Source organism: Vicia villosa, linkage group LG6 (assembly GCF_029867415.1).
Source record: "Vicia villosa cultivar HV-30 ecotype Madison, WI linkage group LG6, Vvil1.0, whole genome shotgun sequence".
Lineage (NCBI taxonomy): Eukaryota > Viridiplantae > Streptophyta > Magnoliopsida > Fabales > Fabaceae > Vicia > Vicia villosa.
This window is the reverse complement of record NC_081185.1, coordinates 113,671,786-113,697,578: the sequence shown is the minus strand read 5'-3', so window position 1 is coordinate 113,697,578 and position 25,793 is coordinate 113,671,786. Positions and strand designations below refer to the sequence as shown.

Sequence of the window (25,793 nt, the reverse complement as noted above, 5' to 3'; positions counted from 1 at the left end):
GTATTGGATACTATATATAATAGTGTCGGTAATTACAATTCACAATGACTAATTATAATTCGTAATGACTAATTTGTTGTAAATTATTTACAATAAATCCAAGGATTATTTCCTGATTAACATCTCCCCTCAAATTGATGCGGCTGGTCAAGGAGCATCAATTTGCTAACAAGAAACTGATGTCGTGGACGTGGAACAACCTTGGTAAGAATATCTGCAACCTACAACCGAGTATTGACGTGATTAAGTGATATCATTCGATCATCGTAGGCGTCACGTATGGAATGACAATCAACTTCTATATGTTTGGTGCATTCATAAAAAATAGGATTTGCAACAATTTGTATGACACTTGCATTGTCAGCAGAAAGTGAAGTTGGCTCTGTTTGGAGAAATCCAAGTTCAGCCAAAAGACCACGAAGACAAAGTATTTCTGAACAAGCAACAGACATGGCACGATACTTTGATTCAGTAAAAGATTTAGAAACTCTCGCTTGCTTCTTACTTTTCCAAGAGATCAAGGAAGAACCAAGAAACATGCACCAACCAGTGACAGAGCGACGAGTATCAAGACACCCTGCCCAATCAGCATCACTATAAGCACTCAACTTAAGAGAGATTCCAACTAGAAAAGAATAATCTGCGATGAGAAGTTCCCTTTAAGTAGCGAATTATACGACGAACCGCAACCAAGTGAAGATAGCAAGGAGAATGCATGAATTGACTTACTTGTTGAATAGCAAAAGATATGTCAGGACGAGTAATAATCAAGTAGTTAAGGCTACCCGCAAGTTGTCGATACAATAATGGATTAGGCAAAAGATCACCATCATCACGATGATATTTAACATTAACCTCAAGAGGAGTATCTACCGGATTAGCCGATTGGAGACCGGCCATAGAAATCAAATTCGTAGCATACTTGTGTGGATGGAGAAAGATGCCCTTAGATGTAGAATGAACCTCGAGACCTAAAAAGTAATGTAGATTACCCAGATCTTTCATGTGGAATGAGGCCTACAATTGTTGCTTAAGGCGCTGAATGGAAGCATGATCAGAACCAGTAATGAACATATCATCAACATAAAGAAGCAGAACAATACCTGCAGATGTACTACGAATAAATAAAGAGGAATCATACTGACTCTGAGTAAAGGAGAATCCAAGTAGAGTAGAGCGGAATTTCTCGTACCATGCTCTAGGTGCCTGTTGTAAACCATATAAGAAGCGTTTGAGCTTGCACACTCCTTTAGATGAAGAGAATAATCCTTGAGGTGAAGTCATATAAATATCTTCTATCAGGTCACCATGAAGAAAAGTATTATTCACATCCCTTTGATGAAGAGACCACCCACTAGAAGCAACTATAGAGATGACCGTGCAAACAATTTTCATTTTGGCAACTGGTGCAAATGTCTCATCATAATCAATTTCATATTCCTGTTTGTTTCCTAAAGCAACCAAACGAGCCTTGTAACGGTTGAGGGACCCATCAAAATTCAATTTCATATATTACACCATTTGCAACCTATAGGTTTGACATCATGAGGACAAGAGACAATATCCCATGTGAAATTCTCTTGAAGAGCTTGAAGCTCTTCATTCATTGCTTTTATCCATCGAACATCTTTAACAGCCTATGAGTAACAAGTAGGAATAAATATGCTGGAGAGTGTGGCAGTCAGAGAAGTATGTGAGGAATCATACCTGCCTGGTGAATATCTATCTGGTGCACGATATATATTCTACCAGATCGTCTTGGTTCAACCGGTACAGGATCAGATGGCGGTTCAGCATTAGGAAGGGGCGTGGGAACCTGTTGTCTGTGTTTTTTGACATATACATGACCTGGTTTATAACGTTCTATAGATTGAGGCATAATAGAAAACTTAGGAAGAGTAACAATATCATTAATGGAAGGAGAAACACAAGGAAACATAAACTGATTATCAAAAAATGTCACATTCCTAGATATGCGAAAACGATGGTTAGAGACATCATAACACACAAATCCCTTATGAGAGTGACTATACCCCATAAATGCACATTGAATAGACTGTGCTCCAAGTTTATGCCTTTCAAATGGTGGTGAGTGAACAAAACACACACACTCAAAAGTATGTAAATCGTTATAATTAGGTTGAATTTTAAAAAGACAAAAAAAGGAGAATCGAGATCAATAACCGTAGAAGGAAGACGATTGATCAAGAAGACAGATGTGGAAAGAGCCTCCACCCAAAATCGGGGTGGTACAGAAGCTTGAAGAATTAAAGTGCGTGTCACATCAAGCAAATGACGATTCTTGCGTTTTGTCAACCCATTTTATTGGGGGGAATTGGGACAAGATCGTTGAGATAAAATGCCTTTTTGTTGAAGAAATTCTTGAAACTCACGAGACATGTACTCACCACCAGAGTCAGAGCAAATTTTTTTAACACTTCCATGAAATTGAGTTTCAACATATGTCAGAAATTTCTTAAACATAGAAAACACTTCAGATTTAGACCAAAGAAAATATATCTAAGTAAAACGACTATAATCATCAATAAATGTGACAAAATATTTATAGCGAGCATGAGAAACTATAGGAGACATACCCCATACATCAGTATGAATTATTTCAAAACAAGAGGAAGCTCGATAAGCACCAGACGGAAAAGGAAGTGTTTTACTTCTAGCCAATTTGCAAACAGAACATGAAAGAGAGGCATTAGAAACAACGTTCTTATTTCCCAACAAATCATTTTTAAATAAATGAGACAAAACATTAGAGTTTGGATGACCCAATTTTCTGTGCCAATCCTCGTAAGAATTCAAAACGTTATTATAAGCAAAAGATAAATGAAAATTATTAAACTGGAGTGGAAAGAATCTTCCCACTTTAGGCCCCTTCGCGATCACCTTCCCCGACACCTGTTCCTGCACAAGACAACCATCACATGAAAAATTTATGTTACAATTGTTATCAACCAATTGACCCAAAGATAACAAATTGGAAGCAAGTCCAAGTGATACAAACACCTCCCGAAAATTAGAGTTGAGGTCACCAACATTACTGATAGAGAGAGCATTACCATCAGCAATTTGAATTTTCTGATTACCATGGTAAGAATGTAAATTATGCAAGTACTCAGAAGAGCCTGTCATGTGATTGGATGCACCAGAATCAAGAAACCATAGGCAAGAAACATTTGAAGACTTACCCTGAATTCCCAGAGCTGAGAGAGAGGAAAGTACCATTTGGTGAATCATTTCAGGCTGTAGAGTTGCACCATTAGATGCATTGGTAATGGAAGGACCATTTGTAGAATTTGTAGTTGCATGAAATGCCTGCACCGAACATTGTGTTGCTCGTGGAGGACGTGTGGGACAATCAGATATAATATGACCTTGCTTCTTGCAATAATTGCAGAAATTTTTATTGCAACTCCGGGAAATGTGGCCAAATTGTTTGCAAGAGAAACATTAAACCTGTCTCATATCACGACCTTTACCTCTACACTGAGCAGCAAATGCAACCATCGTAGGCTAAAAAAAATAGCTTCAGAAGACATGGTTTCTTGAGTAGCAAGACATTGTTCCTCTCTGAGAAGTTCACCAACACATGTATCTAAAGAAGGAACAGGATTCCTGTTCAGCAAGGCACCTCTAACAACTTCAAATTCTGGACGAAGTTTCATAAGAAATTGATCTCGCCTACTAGTGTTGTTAACCTCCTGGGCATCCGCAAGAGAACTTTTGGGAATATCAGCATGTATAATCGCAGAGTGTTTGGTCCACAAATTCAAAAAACCAGAATAATATTCTTGAACTGACAGATTACCATGTTCGTAATTAATTGGCCATCTCTAGCTCCGAATGGAAACATTTGGCCGCGTTGTCCTGATTGTAAATACGCTTTAAATAGTTCCACATTTCTTGAGCAGTGGAAAAAGATCGTAAATTATTAATCATCCGAGGATCAATAGTACCAAGAATCCAAGTGATAATTTGAGCATCTTTGATTTTTCATGCATCTAAATCGGTTGTCTCTAATGGTGCCTTAGAAATATCGTCCAAATAACTCCATAGTCCCTTCCCTTTGACATACATTCTGAATTGAAATTCCCAAGCTGAAATTTTTTTACCGATAAAACTAACACAAAAAGGGCTTTTCTCATTTTCTATACTCATGGTTGAAACTCTAAAACTTTATAATATAGTTTCATCACTATATTAGATAAAGTATCCTTCACGTGCAACACACTAACACATTGCATAACACACTGCTTGATATACTATTATTATTTAAACTGTGCAAGTGCTTATAATATTAACCAAGACTAAGAATGAAGTTACCGCAAACGCATAGTACCGCCACACACAAAAGCACCGAATTGGAAATTGAGTGGCAAATTGCAAACACCAAATCACGATTACCAAGCAGCACGAACAATCAATCAAAGACAAAATCACGATCAAAAGACAACACTGAATCAGGAAACGAAAACGAAGACGAAATCAAGAGACGGTAACAAAACTCAGTATTCGGAAGCCCAAATGATCAACAACCTAGAATACCGCCAAGAATCACGATCTCAATTCTTTAAATCAAGAATCACTGAGATAAAATCAAGAGACTGCACAAAACCGCAAACAGCTACGACAACTACAATCAAGGTTTCGAAAAATAATTACAAAACTACAACGTGCAGAAACAGAAGAAACAATTCCGAGAGTGAACCCATGGGGTGTTGCTAAACAAGGCCAAGATAACACAATTTTCACGGGTTAGGTTTGATCGAACCTTCTGATACCATGTCAGGAAAATTGGCTTCATGCCTTATTGTATTAGATACTATATATAATAGTGTTGGTAATTACAATTCATAATGACTAATTACAACTAGAGATGTCAATTGCATTTGTTAATGGGATCTCTGTGGGGAATATTTGTGCAGGGAGATCCGAAGTTGGGGATTTTTTTTCCTGTGGGGATGGAGATGGAGGGAAAAGTTTCCCGATAACACTTTGGGGCAATGTTTTAAAAACCGGACCGGACCGGTCGAACCGGGAACCGGCCAGGTAACCGGTCAGGTTCAATAGCTGGATCGGGAATGTCATTGAACCGGTGTGAACCGGTCAAAACCGGTGTAAACCGCTAAAACCGAGAAAACCGGCGGTTTTTGTGAACCGGTGGTTTAAATGCATTTTTTTATTTTTTTTATTTTAAAAAATTAAAACAATGTCATTTTGACTATTTTAATTAAAAAATTTAATTTTAAAAATTTAAAAAAATAAAAAAAATAAAAAGAATAAAAAAATAAAAAAATAAAAAATGATTGTAGATGCGGTTGATTTTGTTAGAGATGATTTTGATATTGAAGAAGGAGATCCCAACATTGAAACAATTTTTCTTTTATTGAAATTAAATTTAGTAGACAATGAAATTATTTTGTTATAAATTATTCAATTAAATTATGTTGCGATTAAACTTTTGTTTATATTTTATAATTATGTACTATTTGATTGTGTGTGATACCTATGTATAAAATTTGAATTTAAATTATGAACTTGTGAAATTTTTTATAATATGATATTTTCAAAAAATATAAGTACTAGTTATATTTTGTAGGGACTGAATCACCCGGTTCGACAGATTTTATACCTATATAATTTTGTTATAACGACCGGTCTATTCAACCGAGTTATCCGATTTAACCCGGTTTAGTCATGCGGTTCGACCAGTGACCCAGTGGTTCGACCAATAAACCAATGACCCAGTACCCTCACCGGTTTGATGTCCGGTCCGGTTTTTAAAACACTGCTTTGGGGCGGGGATTGGAAAAGTATCCCCGTCCCGTGAATTCCCCGACTCCGACAATATATTTTAATTTTTATACTTTATATATTATATATATTATATAATTTTACATCAAAAATATTAATATATTAGAAAATGAATAGTCATTAAAAGTTAAAGATTTGTCACACATAATCAACTACTTGCGTCAGACGACATCGGTATTGTGGTAGTAAATTATGGAAGCACGGTAGCAAGAAGTTATGTTACTATTTATTTATTTTTACATAAAAAAATATTAGCAACATCAAGTTCTTTTGCTTTTTTTATTTATTATTGATGCAAGATGTATTTTGATTTTTTATAAAATAAAATGCAAATATATGCGTTTTAAAAAAACGGAAAAAAAATAACAAAATACTAATGTCATAATTTTGATCAAAAAGTGTAAAATTTTTCTTAAGATTCAATCTTCGTTGATATCCGTGGGGATCTGTGGGGATGGGGATGGGGAAAATATTCCTCCGTGGCGGGGATTGGGGATAGGGATGGAGAATAAATTTGGGGGCGGGACAGTGAGCGGAGAAGCATCCTCCGAACAATCTCTGCTCCGTTGACATCCCTAATTACAACTCGTAATGACTAATTTGCTATCCTATGAAAGTAAATTATTTACGATAAATACAAGGATTATTTTCTGATTAACAGGGCACCAAGTCATTTCAACTCTGAATGGAAAGTAATAGGATAAATTATTTTTGACAACAGGTAGAAAAAACACTTGTTGCACTGCAAGTCAAAAGAGGTCAAATCTTGCAGCTAGATTATTTATACAGGGCATTTTAGGTTTTGTTTCCCAATTAAATGGAGAAGTAAACTTGTCATTTTGATAACTTTAACTAGAAATGCAGTGATCTGAATCATTCCTACATAGTTGGTTATAAGAAAATAAAAAAGATAAATTGTTGCTGAAATAGAAAAACTAATTGATAGAAACCAACGTTATCACTAGGAATTAGAGAACCTAGTCTCTTCCAACCAATTCAAACATACACAACTGAATATACAACAAATGAATGTTGGCATTATATAAACCTTTAGAACACACGATAATGTATTTCCCAATCCAATTAAACATATTCTTATACAAATTTGTGGTTTATCACAAAGTACATCAAAATATTATGTCCCAAAGTACTTGACAAATTTCTTTTTGAAATTCTAACTAATACAAACCATGTTCCTCTGAATTATTCCGACATTGTCTTACATGTTGTTCCTTTTTATTCTGCAATTCTGACCTAGATATGAAAGTTAACATTTTGTTTGTTAATAATAAATGGATGTATAAGATAGTCATTTAAAAAATACAATCAAGCGAAAAAAAGAAGGTTCATGCCATCTATAATTACGAAAACAACAAAGACAACTTAACATTAAATATCAACATGTAAACCATGAAAGAGGAACTTACACTCAAAAAACTGAAACTAAGCTCTCAAAATAGCCTTTGACCGAGCAACAGCAAGGGTCACCAATTCTATCATCTGTAATTGTTTTTGTTGCAGTTATTTTTGTTTGCTTTACTGTGTTGTTTCTCTGGTTATAAATGATATCTTGGGATCCCTCCCGACTGCAATGAAGTATCAGTGTATCACCGTCTTCAGAAAAAAACAAGGGAACAAAATAAAAATGATACTTTGCATTTTCGTCACTATAGTCATAATGAATTTGAAGACTATGATAACTAATTTTAAGAAATTGAGTCCAAAAATCTTGAATCCCAAATTCCTTCATCTGCCATATAATAAAATCAGTTTCCTTGTAACAATATGAAAAACAAAGGCAGTCTCCCAACACACCAATAATTGGAGCTCTATGTGGAACTTGATCAAAATCAGGAGGCAATAAATACTGATTATATGTCTCTGTCCGCAAATCAAGCGAAACAATAACAAAATGCTTAACTGTAAAATCCTTAATATCGGTAAAGTTATATGCACGTGTACAAAGTTTATTTCGAATACCCAACCAGGTGATAGTGCTTTTGAAATACACATCATCATAATCCGTTCCACAAGCATAATCCGCATCTATAGGTTCAACCGGGAAACTTTCAAAATCCCTCCAAACATTATCACCCAAACTTAAAATTTTCACATTGCTTCTCTGTTGATGACGAAAGTAACAGGATGCCATTACCTTATAAGTGCCACTAGAATTATCACAGCCAAAGCTGAATCTGTAACAACCTTTAGATGTAGGGCAACCAGGAGTATTGCTATATAAGCGGAACAATCCGAATTTCGGAGATGTTGTCCTGGTGGCCGGGTTCCATAATCGGAGCCAGTACTCATAATACTCATAGTTGTAGTATTCACAACTCAAACAGATCAAACCATTGCAGGAACCAACTATATCCGAGCATTCTTTGTGTTGCACGATGTAGTCAGAGTCGGTCGTAATGGTGAAAGAAGGATTCTCAACTAAACGGCTTATGGAATATGGAAAGACAACATAATCATGCTCAAATTCATCACTGCCATATAATGTCTTAGTTGGGAATTTTTTGGTATGAGAGGCAAGGAGTAAGAAGTGAGGATTTCGTTTTTATTGAAGTTGCTACAAATTTCTAGAGTATTCTTAAATATAATATGTATGATAATATAGAACATCCTAGAACTATAAATTGTATGAATATGGTAGAACAATCTAGATATATAAGTGTATGGCAAATATAGAAGAATCTAGATTTATCATGATAATAACATATCATGAAAACTCTAGAAAGAACTAATGTAATGTAGAAACATTCACCACCATTGAGAGGTTGGTGACTTGAAGCCTATAAATAGGCAATTGCTACATTGTAAACAATCATCCAAGAAATCAATGAAATAGCCTTCTTTCTAAACAACTCTCTAAAACTATCTTTTATCAACTATCAACTACTAAAAGTGGCATCAGAGCTACGTTCGGTCATACATTGGGCGTAGTTATATTACCTACCTAACATTCTAAAATCCTCCCAACTACTTCAAAAATTTCCTTTGTAATATTAACCCACTTCAAAAACAATTTCTAAGCTATGGATAACACCACTCAATCATCATCTATTTCTGTCCCTATTTTCAATGGTGAAAATTATGATTTCTGGCGTGTTAAAATGGAAACATATTTTTCATCTCAAGATTTATGGGACATAGTAGAAGAAGGCTTCACTGTTCCCGCGGGTACTTCAACTCTTAATGCAACTCAAGAAAAGGGGTTGAAGAAAAATAGACAGAAAAATTCAAAGGCGTTGTTCACCTTGCAACAAGCCGTGACTGATGCAATTTTTCCAAGAATTATGGGAGCTAAGACTGCCAAAGATGCGTGGAACACATTGAAGGAGGAGTTTCAAGGAAGTGATAAGGTACGTGCTGTCAAACTTCAATCTCTAAGAAGAGATTTTGAACTATTGAAGATGAAGGATTTTGAGACAGTTAAAGATTACTATTCTAAAGTCAAAGAAATAGTTAATCAAATGAGAGCTTTTGGGGATGATATTCTTGACAAGAAAATTGTTGAGAAAATTCTAATTACTATGCCCCCAAAGTTTGACCCAATCGTGACAACGATTGAGGAAACCAAAGATTTGTCCACTCTATCAGTGACAGAACTGGTGGGCTCTCTTGAAGCATATGAGCAAAGATTGAATAGGCATAAAGAAGATACACTTGAAAATGCCTTCCAATCAAAGCTCAAATTTCGGCCCCAAAATAAAGAAGATGAAGGAAAGAAGAGTTATGGAGAGACTTCTAGAAGAAGAGAAGCTTATAGAAATTTCTTTAAGAACAAGCCAGATAAAAATACTTCGTGCAATATATGCAAAAGACCAGGCCACGCAGAGAAAAATTGTTGGTACCGTAATATGCCACAATGCAACCATTGCAAGAAGTTCGGACACATAGAGAAAAATTGTCGCAACAAAGATAGGCATCAAGCTAATATTGCAGAGGAGCATGATCAAGAACAATGTATGTTCTATGCCACTCAAGACTCAATGAAAGAAAAAGGAGGAAGCTGGTACTTGGATAGTGGATGTAGCAATCACATGGCCAAGGATGAGACTATTTTCAAAAGCATTGACGAATCTGTCAAAGTGAAAGTCCGACTGGGAAATGGTAGTGTGGTTGAATCAAAAGGAAAAGGCACTGTCATGGTGGAGACTGATAAAGGTACGCGACTCATCCATGATGTCTTACTAGTTCCCAGCCTAAAAGAAAATCTTCTAAGCATTGGTCAAATGATGGAGAGAGGCTATACACTTCACTTTGAAGGAGGTGTATGTAAAATATTAGACAACAAAAATAAAAGGACCGAGATTGCCCAAGTGAAGATGAATAAGAACAATAGAAGCTTCCCGCTAAATTTAAAATATGCAACTAACATTGCCATGAAAGTACAAGTTGATGATTCATGGCTCTGGCATCGAAGATTTGGCCACTTCAACACACATGCCTTGAAGCAGTTACATGAGAAGAACATGATGAGAGATCTTCCAAGCATAAAGGAAAACAATGAAGTGTGCGAAGGGTGTCTCCTTGGTAAGCAACACAGATTTCCATTTTCAACAACTGGAGCATGGAGAGCGAAAGACCTGTTGGAGCTGATACATACCGACGTATGTGGACCGATGAGGACGCCATCACATGAGAACAACAGGTACTTTATACTCTTCATTGACGACTTCTCTAGAATGACATGGGTCTATTTCCTAAAAGAAAAATCAGAAGTCTTTGGAGTATTCAAAAAGTTCAAGGCCCTTGCGGAAAATCAAAGTGGAAAACGGATAAAAGTACTAAGAAGTGACCGCGGCAAAGAGTATACCTCTCGCGAGTTTGACAGATTTTGTGCGGATGAAGGCATAGAGCGACAACTTACAGTCGCATATTCACCTCAACAAAATGGTGTGTCCGAGAGAAAGAATCGCACAATTATGGAGATGGCTAGATCGATGCTCAAGGAGAAGGGAATGCCTAACACATTCTGGGCTGAAGCGGTCTACACTGCTGTTTACATACTCAATAGATGTCCAACTAAGGCAGTACAAGATAAGACTCCAATTGAAGCCTGGAGCGGGAAGAAGCCATCAGCAAAGCACCTAAGGGTATTTGGATCTATATGCTACATTCATATTCCAGACGTGAAGAGGCATAAGCTTGAAGACAAGACTATACGAGGTATCTTCCTGGGGTATAGCACAATCTCTAAGGGATACCGTATCTACAACTTGCAAACTAAAAAACTCATCATCAGTCGAGATGTTGAAGTTGATGAGAATGCTTCTTGGAATTGGGATGAAGAAAAAGTGGAGAAGAATATCCTTATACCAGCTCAACTACCTCAAGAAGAACCTGAGGATGAAGAACCTGAGGAAGAAGAATCAGGTGAATCTCTTTCGCCTCCGCCACAACAACAAGAACAAGAACTATCATCACCAGAGTCTACTTCAAGACGAGTAAGATCCTTGGTGGACATATATGAAACCTGTAACATGGCCATACTTGAACCTGGAAGTTTTGAAGAAGCGTCAAAGCAGGAAGTATGGGTCAAGGCAATGGAAGAAGAGATAAAGATGATCGAGAAAAACAACACATGGGAGTTAGTAAATCGTTCCCATGGAAAAGATATCATTGGGGTTAAGTGGGTCTATAAGACAAAGCTCAACCCTGATGGCACCATACAGAAACACAAGGCGAGGCTAGTAGCTAAGGGTTACTCACAACAACCTGGGATTGACTACAATGAGACATTTGCACCAGTAGCTCGTCTTGATACCATAAGAACTCTAATAGCTCTTGCGGCACAAAAAGGATGGAGTATCCATCAACTAGATGTCAAATGGGCCTTCCTTAATGGCGTACTTGAAGAAGAGATCTATATGGAGCAGCCACGAGGATTCATATCTGAAGGTGAAGAAAGCAAAGTGTTAAGACTAAGAAAAGCACTCTACAGTTTGAAGCAAGCACCTCGAGCATGGTATAGCAGAATCGATCAATATTTCATGGATCGAGGATTCAGGAGGAGCAAGAGTGAGCCTACACTTTACATCAAGTCTCAAGGTCAGTACACTCTCTTACTCTCTCTATATGTAGATGACTTTATCTACACGGGAAACAATACTAAGATGATGATGGAGTTCAAAGAAGACATGATGAAGACCTTTGAGATGACCGACCTTGGTTTGATGAGTTACTTCCTCGGTATAGAGGTAAGTCAGAGAAATGAAGGGATATTCATCTCGCAAATGAAATACACAGAAGGCTTACTTAAGAAATTCAAGATGTACGGTTGCAAACCTGTCGCTACTCCACTCATAACAAATGAGAAACTACAGAAGAATGATGGAGCACCACAAGCTGATGCATCTAAATACAGAAGTCTAATTGGAAGTCTTCTATATTTAACAGCTACACGACCAGATATAATGTATGCTACAAGTCTTCTATCAAGATTCATGCAAAGCCCAAGTCAAATACACTTTGGAGCAGGAAAAAGAATTTTGAGGTATCTTCAAGGAACAAAAGAGTTCGGTATATGGTACACTGCCGAAACCAACTCAGGATTACTTGGCTACACCGACAGTGATTGGGCAGGTTCGGTAGATGACATGAAGAGCACTTCTGGCTATGCTTTCTCTCTAGGATCAGGAATGTTTTCTTGGGCATCAAAGAAGCAAGCTACAGTTGCACAATCAACAGCAGAAGTAGAGTATGTGGCAGCTGCTGAAGCAACGAGTCAAGCTATATGGCTTCGCAGGATACTTGAAGACATTGGAGAAAAACAAGATGAGCCTACTAAGATCAACTGTGACAACAAATCAGCAATTGCAATGGCGAAAAATCCAGTGCATCACAGCAGAACAAAACACATAGCAATCAAGTATCACTTTATCAGAGAAGCTGAAGCAACTAAAGAGATCAGACTTGACTACTGCAGGACAGAAGATCAAATTGCAGACATATTCACGAAAGCGTTGCCGAGACCAAGATTTTAAGATCTACGAGCTATGCTAGGAGTCAAAGAAATTTGTATCAAGGAGGAGTATTGAAGTTGCTACAAATTTCTAGAGTATTCTTAAATATAATATGTATGATAATATAGAACATCCTAGAACTATAAATTGTATGAATATGGTAGAACAATCTAGATATATAAGTGTATGGCAAATATAGAAGAATCTAGATTTATCATGATAATAACATATCATGAAAACTCTAGAAAGAACTAATGTAATGTAGAAACATTCACCACCATTGAGAGGTTGGTGACTTGAAGCCTATAAATAGGCAATTGCTACATTGTAAACAATCATCCAAGAAATCAATGAAATAGCCTTCTTTCTAAACAACTCTCTAAAACTATCTTTTATCAACTATCAACTAATCAACTACTAACAGTTTTGCAGAACTTTTGAGATGCAAATTCACAAAGGATGGATTGGAAATGAGAATATCCCAAAATTTGCTAACGCATCTGAATCGCAGAATAGCTTTCACATTAAGAAGGGATAACACCTCCAGAATGAGATCATTTGGGAAGAACAACGGAAACACAGACATGATTGTATATTCTATACGGATTCTGCAAGGGTTTTTATTTTGAAGATGCTTTTAATTTTTTTATGAAATGTTTTAAATATTTCTCAGGGTCATCCTATTTATAAGTTGAATAGATAACGTATATGAATTATATATTATTTAGATATATTAATTATTTAATATATTCAAAAATAATTTAATTTCTTACAAATAGACTAAAGGCAATAATATTTTATTAAAGTTTGCAATTACAGTATATTTTAAGATATTTTACTTTAACTATTATTTTGCCAAAAATGCAAAAGTATAATAAAGTTAAAAAAGGAAAAAACTTAGGTATAATTTTTTAAGGTGTGGTTCTTACTATTTTTCAATGAAAATATGACAAATATACGTGAATATGATTTAGTGAGTGAAAATAAGAGAAATTTGCATACGTGTGAAAGGAAATTATACACTTGTCATGTTTTCATTTGAAAATAGTAAGAACCACACCTAAAGAATTGTACCTAAGTTTTGTCCTTAAAAAAACTCTGATCAAAACGATTAAAAATATTGTATTATAAATAAATAACTTTTTAAAGAATTTGTCTATAAAATTATTCAAATTTTATTTTTTTATCATTTTCTTTTTAATTTTTTTCCATTTTCTACATAGGATTAGATATACGACTTACACTTATATGATTTAGTTATAATTTTTTTTTTTTAGTTTTTAAAGTTTAAAATAATAAAAAGAAATGTTTATTTTTAATTTTATAAATTACCTTTAAAACCGATATTTTATTTTTAAGTTTTAAAAGCTAAAAACTAAAATAGATTTTAAAATTTTTGTCTTTATATTTTGAATTTGAAAAGGGAAAAAAAATTATGAAATATGATACAATTTTTATTAATCACATATTTATAATATTAGGCAATTGTATTTTAAAATGCTTTTAGTTACTTTTTCACGAAATGTTTTACATATTAATAATTTTATAAAAGTTTGCAATTATATTTTAAAGGCTAAATTACCTCCTGAGTCTTTTAAGTTATTTAATTATAACAAGTTAGTCCTTTATGTTTTAATTGTAACAAGTTAGTCCTTTTTCGCTACATGTTAGTCCTTTATGTTAACTAACGTTTGCGCCGTTGATCTTTTTCTCAAAATCCTTTCGAAAAAACCGAAGTAACATTAATGATAGTGATATGTCATGTAACATAGGTCAAAGAATATCATTGGATCATATAATAAAATTTTCAGAATTTTTTAGTACATAAAAGTATTTTTAAACTAATTAAAATGCACGCAAAAGAAAAAAATTGAAGAAAAATAGTAAAACAGAAAATAAAATTCTCATAAAATTACACGAAATGTAAAATGAGAAGAAATATTTTTAGAAATTTTTTCATAATTTTTGGACAAACAACGGATTAAATATGAATTTTAGAAGTTAAGATAAAATTAATAGAACAAAATAAAATAGAAATAGGTCAACGGTGCATACGTTAATTAACATAAAGGACTCACATGGAATGAAAAATACATAAAGGACTGATTTGTTACAATTAAATAACTTAAAGGACCCTGAAGGTAATTTAGCCTATTTTAAAATTATTTGACTATAATTATTAATATATCAAACAAGTAAAGCAAAATTCTATTAAAAAAGAAAAAGTGCGGGTAAAACGGATTTTTTTTGCGGGCCGGATCCGTTTTGCCACCCTTATTTATACCCCTCTTACGCACCACCGAATTGACCATTTTTCCCCGTGCTTCCGTAGATGCATCTCCGAAAGCACCTATTTTTTGTTTAACGTTGTTGTGTTCCGTAGATACACCTACGGAAGTCTTTCGTATATGCATCTACGGAATAAACTCAGTACCCAGAAAACCAGAGCAGAAGCATTTCTACACATAAAAGACATTGCTTTGATTCATTGATTAATCGATATTACAACGAAATTTCAAACAGAAAATTAAGAGAACTAATAGATTTAAGAAATTACAACGGTTAAAACAATGTCATCTAATCCATGCATCATTTGAATGCAATCCATGTCCCATTTCACTTCAACCCACCAACATTCCGTTTTTCCGGTCGCAAACAAGGTACTTTCTAAGCCTCTGGATCCTTTTGATTTTTTCTCCGGGTTTATACTCCTCCTCTAAAAAAGACATGATAGTCCTCTTGAGTTGGTCGAATGAATGGATATTCCAAAACTTCACCGGCACGGGTGGTTTGACGGGAGAGAGAATGACATGCCCATCCCGTATGCGGTGACATCCATCTGGCCTAATGCGAGACATTTTTGTGTTTGTGTTTAGGGTTTGTGCTTGTGTGTAATGCAAACCTAGACACCCCAAATTTATAGAAGCATTTGAAGAATATGGACCACACAATCTCTGTCACAGAAAGTTCCGTAGATGTATCCACGGAAGGGTCATACGTAACACCTTTCCGTAGATGCATCTACAGTAAAGACCTATAATTTTCATTTTAATACCCTTCCGTAGATGGATCTACGGAAGTTTTCATGTTATTTTTAAACCATAATAGAAAGCAGTAGCAGCAGATTTCAGGAAACAAATACACAAAAACACACAAACACAAAAAAGAAAACAATGTGGGGAGTGATCATGCTGGTTCAAATTATATCAGACCCATCCGTAGATGCATCTACGGAACAATGTGGTGCTAAGTTGTTCCATAGATGCATCTACGGAAGCTTCCCTTAAGATATTTTAATGTGTATTTTTATCTCATATACACTATTTTATTACCTTTCCGTAGATGCATCTACGAAAGGAATCAAATTATTTTTAAAATTTGAGATTCTTCTGGATGTAGATCTACGGAAGCTGGTGACAAAAATGAAATTTTGCGTCGTGTGTAAGATAACCATGGGTTGGGTTGAAAAACTTTCTTAAAAAAATTCCAGTCTGATACATTATTTATTTAATATACTGAAAAATAAAACCAAGACCAATAATATTTTTATTAAAGTTTGCAATTATATTTTAAGATATTTGACTTTAATTATTATTTTATCAAAGCACCTAAAGTAAAATACTATTAAAAAAATCTGGTAAAAAGATTAAAAATCTTGTATTGCAATTTTTTTTATAAAAAAATATAACTAAATTGCTTTCGGTCAAAAACTTGTCTAGCTACGTGAGGTGGGAACTATTGGTTGTTAGCTTTTTTTAAATTTTAGTTTTATTTATCATTTTCTTTCTTTTATTTCTTCTATTTCATGCATAGAGTTAGAAATACGACTTGATTTAGTTTTAAAAATTTGTTTTTAGTTTTACAAGTTTTCCGAGCACCTTTCATGAAGTAATGGATTCATCGGGCAAACTTTTGTACCACGTCATAGCTCCTTTGCGCAGGGTGGTCAGGAATAAGCGGCACTTGATTGCGTCGGGCACCCCTCTGTAGTCTAGGAGGGCGTTGATGTTCTCTATGTGCTCGTCTGGGTCGGTGGTCCCGTCATACGTGCCCAGCGACGTGGTTTTTTCTAGACCGGCTGGCAGGGGTGCCTCCAAGATTGCATGGGACAGAGGGCCCCGACGCTCCTCTTCTTCGTCGCTGGCGGAAAGAGTAGAGGATCAGCTGCGACTCCGCCTGTGTCGTCTGCGGATATCATCGTGTTTCGCAGGAGGTGACCGAGATCTTATTTTTGGCCGAGGGGAATGTGATCGGTGCCGGGAGCGGTGGTCGCTCGACCCTTTCTTGGAAGCGGGGCCTGCATTTTCCCTCGGGGAGGGTGAACGAGGGCGTTTCTTGGGAACCATGTCGCGCTGAGAGCGAGATTTGTGGTCGGGGGGAGTCTTCGAGCGGCGTTTTCGCTCGAGCGCCCCGATCCTGTCATTCTGCTGTTGAATAAGTGCGTTCGTCTACGCAAGGGGCGGCCAGAACGGCTGTCATGGTCTGGTTCTTGGGAGCTTGGTCCTTGGAGGAGAAAGGGTTTTCCAGAACCTCTTCGTGGTTGTCTCTGCCGCCGGTTTTCCCGAGACGATGGAGGGCATCTTCTTGGAAATCTTTCGGCGAAGGAGATGTTGTGATGCCGTCCCGAGGGACGATGTTTCTGGAAGGAGGAACGACGACAGAGTTGTCGTTCTTATTGAGTATCGTAGAGTCTAATGAAGAGGAGTCTTTGTTATTGCCAACCATGGATGATAGTTGATTAGAGTTTTGGTTCCTGGATTCTGGCAAGGGGAAAGAACGGATCAAGAAAGTGCAAGAAGAGGAACGAGGGAGCTGGAGTTTCCCACAGACGGCGCCACTGATCTTACCGAGCAGATCAGATGGCCAGCAACAAAGAAGACTTGAAATCCGGAGCGGTTGAGAGGGGGGAAAATGGTTGTACCTGCAAGGCACTCCGATGCCAAAGTAAGTATGTGATCCACAAGGTACAACAAAGTGAGAGATTTTGGGGGTAAGAAAAAGGTTACCTTGCCCTCTGAGGTTAGAGGGCTATTTATAGGATAATCCTAAGCGAAATTGGCTCCACTTTGTAAGGTGTGGATCTAGACGACGCATGAGCTGGCCGCTATCGGGCATGAGGCTCTCTCGTGCTCGATTATGTCTGGTGTTTGCCCGGGGTGGACCGGGGAAGGCTGTCGTGCGCGCGTCCAGGGTGCCTTGGGCCGAAAGCTGGATTGACCCAATAAGAGTGATTGGGCCGGTCCAGAACACAATTTAACTTCATAATTTTAATATTCTGATTCCTAGTAGTTTCCGATTCTCTTTCAGATTCTTAAAATTCTGTCTGTAACGGTGTTTTGCGGTCATAGCGATGTTTTGCTACCATATCGGTGTTTTTAGCGTTCGTAAAGGAGTTTCGTTTGCGATTTGTTTTTTCTATCTTAAAACGGTGAATAACAGTATCAGATACTTCCGATATCTTTTTGTCGCGGTGGTTTTCGCGGTTCGGACTGCTTTTTAAAACCCTCACATCTCTTTCAATATTCTAAGCTATGGTTTCATATTTTTTTTCTTTTCAAATACGAGATGCTCCTAGTCCTACAACCTGAGTTCTGATACCAATGTTAGATTTCGGGCAGAGCTAGTGTATATGAAATAAGAATGACATATATGAAAGTAATACTTATAAGTGAGGATGAAGAATGGGATACGTGAAAGTAGTAATTGCATTATTAAATCATAATACTCTAAAATAAATGTATAGAGTTGGTTGCAAGTACAATTAAAAATACAAACGGCTACTAGAATAGAAAAACTAACTGACAAAAACTAAGATGAATTATTGAATGTCTATCATTCTCTGTTAATTGGGTCTGCAACTAACAACCTTAACCTTTAAAAAGCCAACAAATCCACAACATCACCTTTAAAACACACAATAGGGTGTTACCATTACTAAGGTATTTCATTCAATAAGGTGTTTCCCTATCCAAATCAACAACAGACACCTCCATGGGTATTTTATCAGGCAGTACATCAAAAATCATGTTCTAAGTACCTGGACTAATTTCATTCTAAAATCTTAAATAATTCAAACCAATTCTTCCTCCTTAGACACCACTGCCTTGGCTATTTTCCTCATACTATATTAGCAGTTGGTCCTCCTTAATCTGCATTCTCACACATGAAAAATAACATTTTATATGTTTAAAACAAATGAATATAGAACAAGACACACACATTGAAAGTACTGTCAGTTTTGACATCAAGTCAAAGAATATATTACTAGGACTATGTGGCAGTCTGCTATTACCGGAGATTTTCAAGCCGATAAAAATAAAGAATATTCACACAATCGATTATTATGAAAACAACATTTACAAATGTCTTAAATTCATACTGCAAATCATGGCAGAGGAACTTACTTTCAAAAGACAGGAACTAAGCTTTCAACAGAACCCTTGAAAAAGTTCCAGGCTACGTGATCGCTAGTTCTATTATCGGTAGGAGTTCTACTTACACTAATATCTGTTCGCACGACTCTATTCTCTCTCAAATTATAGAGAATTACTTGGAGATCTTGACCGCTCTTAAGTATCAGCATATCCTCATCTTCACATAGAAGCATTGGCATCAATTGAAAACGGTACTTTGTCGTAACATCGTTAAAGTCATAATCTATTTGAAGATCTTGATAACTAATTTTAAGGAATTGTGTCCAAGAATCTTCAACTCCAAACTTCTTCATTTGCCATATAACAAAATCGGTTTCTCTGTAAGAATAAGAAAAACAAAGAAAATCTCCCAACACACCGATAGTTGGCTCTTTAGACGGAACTTCATCAAAACCATTGGGCAACCGATACTGATGGTAAGTTTCAGTCGCCAAATCTAGCGAAACTATAACAAACTGTTCAACAGTAATATCCTTAAAATTATATAACTGCATATTGTGAATAGCCAACCAGTTGAGAGTTCCACTGAAATAGACATCTTTTTCCTCATAACCCAGACGAAGAGGAATTACAGGAAAACTTTCAAGATTTCTCCAAACATTATCACCTAAACTAAGAATTCGCACATCAGTTGTGAATGGATCGGGAATGTGCTTGAATGCCACTACTTTGTAAGTGTCGGTTGAACTGTCACAACCAAAGGAATAACCATAACTGTCATCGCCATGATTAATATAAGGAAAATACCCAAATCTAGGAGATGTTATTCTGGTAGCTGGGTTACATAGACGGAGCCAATACTCTGGATAGGAATGGATGAAATTGAAAGATTCGCCGCACAAACAGATCAATCCATTGCAGACACCAACTATACGGCCCCATATCTGGTCAATGTTCCATTGATAGCAAGGATCAATGAAAAGGGTGAGTGAAGGATTATCAATTAATCGACTAACCGGGCATGGGACAACACATTCATCCACCTCCCACTGTATCTCACATAGGAAATCGCCTGGAATCTGTTTGATGTGCTGCGTGTTTATAGTTAAGACCGGGTTTCGAATGGATGATCTTTTGAGATGAAATTTGACAAAGATAGGATCGGAAATGAGAGAGTCGCAAGACTTACTCAAACATCTGAATCGCACAAGAGATTTTACAGGAAGAACAGAAAAGACAACGCTGATGAGATCGTCGGGGAAGAACACCGGCGGCATGGTCATAGATGTGGGTGAATGCAGCCCGGTTGTAATAGTTGAACTAAGACTTTTACGGTGTTTTAATTTATTTATTTTTTGTCAAAAAGATTAAAGTAAAATGCAATAAAAAGGTGATATAATTAAAGTTAAACCTTTCTATATGTTACTGATAATTCAGATTTTTATGTTTAAAAAAATATTTTAACAAAATTAAAATAATTTCTTAATATATAATAAAAGAATGATATTTTTCATTTTGGTTTTTATAAATAAAGATTTTACACATATAAACCAATAAAAAATGGAGTGAGAATGTTATTTAATTAAAAAAAAAAAGGAGAAAACTTGACTGCAATTTCTTAGGTATGATTTATGTTATTTTCCAATGAAAATATGACAAGTGTATTTTAGCATTATTTAAGGAATGAAAATAGGAAAAACTTGCAGAATGTGTAAGAGGAAATTATACATTCCTCATATTTTTATTGGAAAATAGTATAAATCACACTTAAAGAATTGTATCTAAGTAGTCTCTATTAAAAAAAATATGGTTTAATCAAAATAATTTTAAAAAACATTATACTACCATTGTTTAAGAATTTAAAAATTAAAACCAGAAACTTTTATTAATAAAAAAATAGTTTTTGAAATGTAAATGATATATGTTGACTTGTAGAGAGTCTCACAGACAATATAGGGTTTGGTGCTTATAAGTGAGAACAATTTTTACCCTTATAGTGGAAACCGTACCTCACTTTTTTAGTGTTCTATTTTTGCAATTATATGGTAATGGTATACAATTAGTAATTGGGTAGGAATATTCACAGTATTTTAAAGAGTGTATGTGACTCATTTTAATCCGTTTGATTCCCTACTCGGAAACGGAAGAATTTATGCCAACAGATTAATCGTTGTGTGGTTTGCTTGTATTTGGAAAATATGGAAATCAAGAAACAATAAAGTATTCAACAACAAGGATGCCTCAAAGGAGCAAATGCTTGAATCAATATAAATAAATTTGAGAAATTGGATAAATAATACATCTAATCAGTTAGTAAGTTGTGGCTCAATGGTTCATGTGCCCGAAAATGTGTATGGATTGAAATGGATTCAAAGGAGGTGTGTGTTCTATGGTCTTTGCAGTATTTTTGGAGTTGTCTTTGCAGGTGGATCGACAGTTGGCTGGCTATTCTTTAATTATGTTTTTTACATCTCATTTTGCTACAGCTGGCTGTTCTTTAATTATCCTTATAAGCGTGTGTTGACTTGTTCAAACCAAACTTTAAATTTAAAATCCCATGAAATCTGAAAGTGTTGCATTGAGAGCTGCGGAAACCACAAAAATACCTTTTGTATGTTCTGTTTTAGAATGATGACAATAACTTAAAAGATTCTTGCGGGTTATTGACATTCCCATAGTGGTTATTGGCTACAGATTTTCTGCATAATTGAGCAGAAAACAATTAAATTGAAATAACTGAAAAGAAGCTGCCTTTTCGTATGAGTAACAGAAGCATTCCGAAACTGAAGCTGCAATCCTAGATTTGGAGCTATTATGCATTTGGAGTTTTAAGTCTTTTTCTATCCAAAAAATATCACTCTAACAGAGAATTCTCGCATTTGCTTCTCCATTGATGTGGATTGTAACAGGAGGCCACCACCTTGTTGATGTGGGTTGTTGTCACAGGAGGCCACCACCTAATGAGTGTCTATTGAATTCCTAAATACAAACTTCAAATTGAAAATGCCATGAGACCTGAAATTGCTGCATTGAGAGCTGCAAAAATCACGAAAAAAATACCTAAACAGAATAACCAGAGCCAGTACTCTTCATACTCACTAGTGAAAGAATATAACCAGACAAATAGATTTATAATAAGACATCAAAAACCAGTTAGTTTTGGCCAAAAGCTGAAGATTCAGTTTCTAATGAAAGTGTCAACTGTGCTATGGATATCAAACACAATACTTAATACATAATAACTAAAAATGTAGGATTCCTTTCTACTACAGGTGCAAATCAATAAACGTTATGCGCTTTTCTCACCAAGGCTTAAACTGAAACAAATAAACATTTCAATGCAGTAATTATGATATGCCTCAGCCTTTAAAAGAAGTTTTTGAATATGCAAACCGAGATGAAAATCCAACAAATGAATATTGGGCAACATAGAATCACCTTTGAAACATAAAATGAGGTATTTCCTTGTCCAAATCAACATAGTAAAAAAAAGGAGGTTTAAAACAAAGTACATGAAAAAATCATGTCCTTAAGTTCCTTGACAAATTTCATTCTAAATTCCAAACTAATGCAAACCATGTTCCTGGAATTCATCCTTAGGTTCTCTTCTTCTAAGTTCTTAATTTCCACATTGTATTAGTTCTTGATGGTCCTTATGATTCTGCAATCCCACACATGAAATTATAAAATTGAACAAATACTAATAAAAATCCATATGGTAATTATCAAGTGTATATCATTCTTTAACTAATTACGATAAATTTAAACAGGTTGAGGAGCTGTGGAGGCCGAGAAGGCTAAAAAGGTGGGAGGGCGGCAGCACGAACATGCAGGCACAGCAGGGAGGCAGAATGGGAGTAATAACTACCACTAAAGGTCTAACAAATTTCCTGCATTGTATGGTAATGATTGTGATAGAGCGAAGATAAGAAGCTACAGTTCACCTCAAATGATCAAAAGAGAATCATCAGTATACCATGATCTTTTTCACTGTCTCTAAGGGCCTAGTGATTATTCTCATGCATGCATAAATAAGACGTATACAAGGGCCTGGTAAAATAGGCTTGCAAAAAATCTGGTTATATTTTTTGGGTTTCAACGACAAAGATGGTTGCTACAAAAAGTCATTTCCAACAGTTCAATATGTCCTTGTATATAATATGCCATAGTTTTTCTAATGCCTACTAATTTCAATATGTCTAACCGTTTAAGTTTGATGACCCTTCAACCTACAAATCCATTTAAGTTGTGCTCTTCAATATGTGACATATCCATTATACCTTTGCCACCTATCACTTCTTGCTGAAGGAGTCACTACCGGCAACGCTTTTGATAAATACCATTTCATACCATAGCACATCCATCCAACTGTTGTCACAGACTTAGAAATAGTACAAAGTGTCAACTCCACTGTGGATATCAAACACAATAATTAATACATACTGCTAACTAAAAATGTTGTATTCATTCTATAACAGTTACAAATCAATTGAGCTTTCTTTTTTTTCTCATCAAGGCTTAAACATATAAACAAAAAAGTGTAATAAACATTGCAATGCAGTAATTTAATTTTAAAATCCTAAGGCTATGTTTGGGAGTTTAGAGGGGAAGGGAGGGGAGGACTTTGAAAAATAAGAAGAATTGAATGAAAATGATAAAAAGATTTTGGGTAGGAGGGTTTTGGAGGGTTTGAGTTTATTCATAAAACCAAAAACTCCATAAAATGGGGAACTCAAAAATTGTATTGAAGGAGGGTTTTTGAGGGTTTTGAAGGGCTTACATAAATTTTCCAAATATCTTTTAGGTTGTTATAGTGTTCTGAAAATTAAAAAATTACTAATGATAATGACTCTTTTATCATTCTAAACAAAATCATTTTTCCAAAAAATGTCAAATATTTTCTTATATTTTTTTAAAATTTAATTTTTGGAAGCCTTCCCCTCTCCTCCCCTCCAAACTCTCAAACATAACCTAACTAATACAAACCATAATCCTTTGAATCCACCCTCCCAAACAGGCACTACCTTAACTGCTCTTCTTCTAAGCTTTTAATTCTCACATTGTATTAGCTTTCCGCGGTTCTTCTAATTCTGCATCCCACACATCAAATTAAAGCTCTTAAGTCAAGGAATATAAAAGATAATATTTACACAATTGATACATATGAAAACAACATATACGAACTAGCATAAATTCAAACATGTAAACTATGAAAGAGGAACTTACTTTTATAAAACTGAAACTAAGCTTTCAAAATATTCCTCGTCTCTGCACCAGGCACTATACATAGTTATATCATCATTAATTGTTCTACTTGCAGCAATTTCTATTCGCTCCACTCTATTATCTCTACAACTATAAATAATTTCTTGAGAGTTTAAACTGCTTCTTAGTGCCAATGAATCACCGTCTTTAGAAATAAATAACGGCTTCAATTGATAATGATATTTTATATATGCGTCATTATAGTCATAATCAATTTGAAGATTCTGATAGCTAATTTTAAAGAATTGAGCCCAAGAATCTTCAACTCCAAATTTCTCCATCTTCCATATAACAAAATAAAGTTCCTCGTTACGATAAGAAAAACAAAGATAACCCCCAACACACTAACAATTGGTTCTGTAGGAGGAACCTCGTCGAAATCACGAGGCAATAAATACTTGTTGCAAGTCTCAGTTCTCAAATCAAGGAAAGTGATAAAACATTGTTCAACATTAATATCCTTATAATCATCGCCGTTATACCAAAGTTTATTTTGAATGGCAAACCAGTTAATAGTGCTTTTGAGATACACACCAGATCCCGAAATTAAGTCCAAATTCAAAGGATCAACAGGAAAACTTCCAATATCTCTCCAAACAGAATCACCAAAAGTTAGAATTCTGACATTGGTTTTTTGTTCACGTTTATTGTAACGTGAGGCGACTACCTTATAAGTTCCTGTAGAATCATCGCAACCAAAGCTGAATATGAAATAGCCATCGTCAATAGAGGGAGTGCAACCGAGACGATTGTGAAATAAACGTAAGAACCCAAATTTCGGAGATGTGGTCCTGGTGGCTGGGTTCCATAAATGGAACGAGTACTCATAATACTCACCATCTGTGATGGATTCACCAACCAAACAGATCAATCCATTGCAGGAACCAATTAAACGGTATTCATGGTTTTTCACCACGTAGTAAGGATCAACAACAACGGCGAAAGAGGGATTTTCAACTAAACTGCTCACAAAATAGGGAATGAAAGCTTCCTCCACCTCCCATTCATCGTCACTGCCATAGGGGGACTCGCCTGGGATTCGTAAGACATGATCGGCCTTTAGTATGAATTGCGGATTTCGTGTTGATGATCTCTTGAGATGAAGTTTGACAAAATGGGAATCGGAAACGAGATTATTGCAATATTTGCTAACGCATCTGAATCGCAGAATAGATTTCACGGGAAGAGCAGATAGGATCTCGCCAACGAGATCATTGGGGAAAAACTTGGGCGACGGAGTCATCTTTACCTAACTTGGTTTTTAATGTTTAATTAGTTTTGTAAAGTCTATTATTTGTAATATATAGAATTTAGTAATTTTATAAAATTCATTGTATTTTACTTTAATTAT

The 25,793-nt window shown here is 35.6% G+C and overlaps 2 protein-coding genes and 1 pseudogene across 2 annotated transcripts; all 3 read right to left on the bottom strand.

Annotated features, from left to right (window-relative positions):
- Window positions 1-7,258: 7,258 nt before the first annotated feature.
- LOC131612123 (F-box/kelch-repeat protein At3g23880-like) lies at window positions 7,259-13,389 on the bottom strand. Its single transcript, XM_058883944.1, has 2 exons — window positions 13,233-13,389; window positions 7,259-8,394 (listed from the first exon to the last, which is right to left on the bottom strand). The coding sequence occupies exons 1-2, from the start codon at window positions 13,387-13,389 to the stop codon at window positions 7,259-7,261; spliced, it is 1,293 nt and encodes a 430-aa protein (XP_058739927.1).
- Window positions 13,390-18,602: 5,213 nt separating this feature from the next.
- LOC131612122 (F-box/kelch-repeat protein At3g23880-like) lies at window positions 18,603-20,515 on the bottom strand. Its single transcript, XM_058883943.1, has 2 exons — window positions 19,208-20,515; window positions 18,603-18,952 (listed from the first exon to the last, which is right to left on the bottom strand). The coding sequence occupies exon 1, from the start codon at window positions 20,458-20,460 to the stop codon at window positions 19,210-19,212; it is 1,251 nt and encodes a 416-aa protein (XP_058739926.1). The 5' UTR covers window positions 20,461-20,515; the 3' UTR covers window positions 18,603-18,952; window positions 19,208-19,209.
- A 2,075-nt stretch (window positions 20,516-22,590) lies between these two features.
- Window positions 22,591-25,694, bottom strand: LOC131609650 (F-box/kelch-repeat protein At3g23880-like; annotated as a pseudogene).
- Between the last annotated feature and the right edge of the window lie 99 nt (window positions 25,695-25,793).

What these genes read in the sequence shown, in the direction of transcription:
- LOC131612123 (XM_058883944.1), bottom strand. Translation starts at nt 13,389, where the DNA reads ATGTCTGTGTTTCCGTTGTTCTTCCCAAATGATCTCATTCTGGAGGTG. An exon ending in TTTGCATCTCAAAAGTTCTG is followed by an intron (nt 8,395 to 13,232) that starts CAAAACTGTTAG and finishes AGCAACTTCAAT; the next exon opens with AAAAACGAAATCCTCACTTC.
- LOC131612122 (XM_058883943.1), bottom strand. Translation starts at nt 20,460, where the DNA reads ATGACCATGCCGCCGGTGTTCTTCCCCGACGATCTCATCAGCGTTGTC.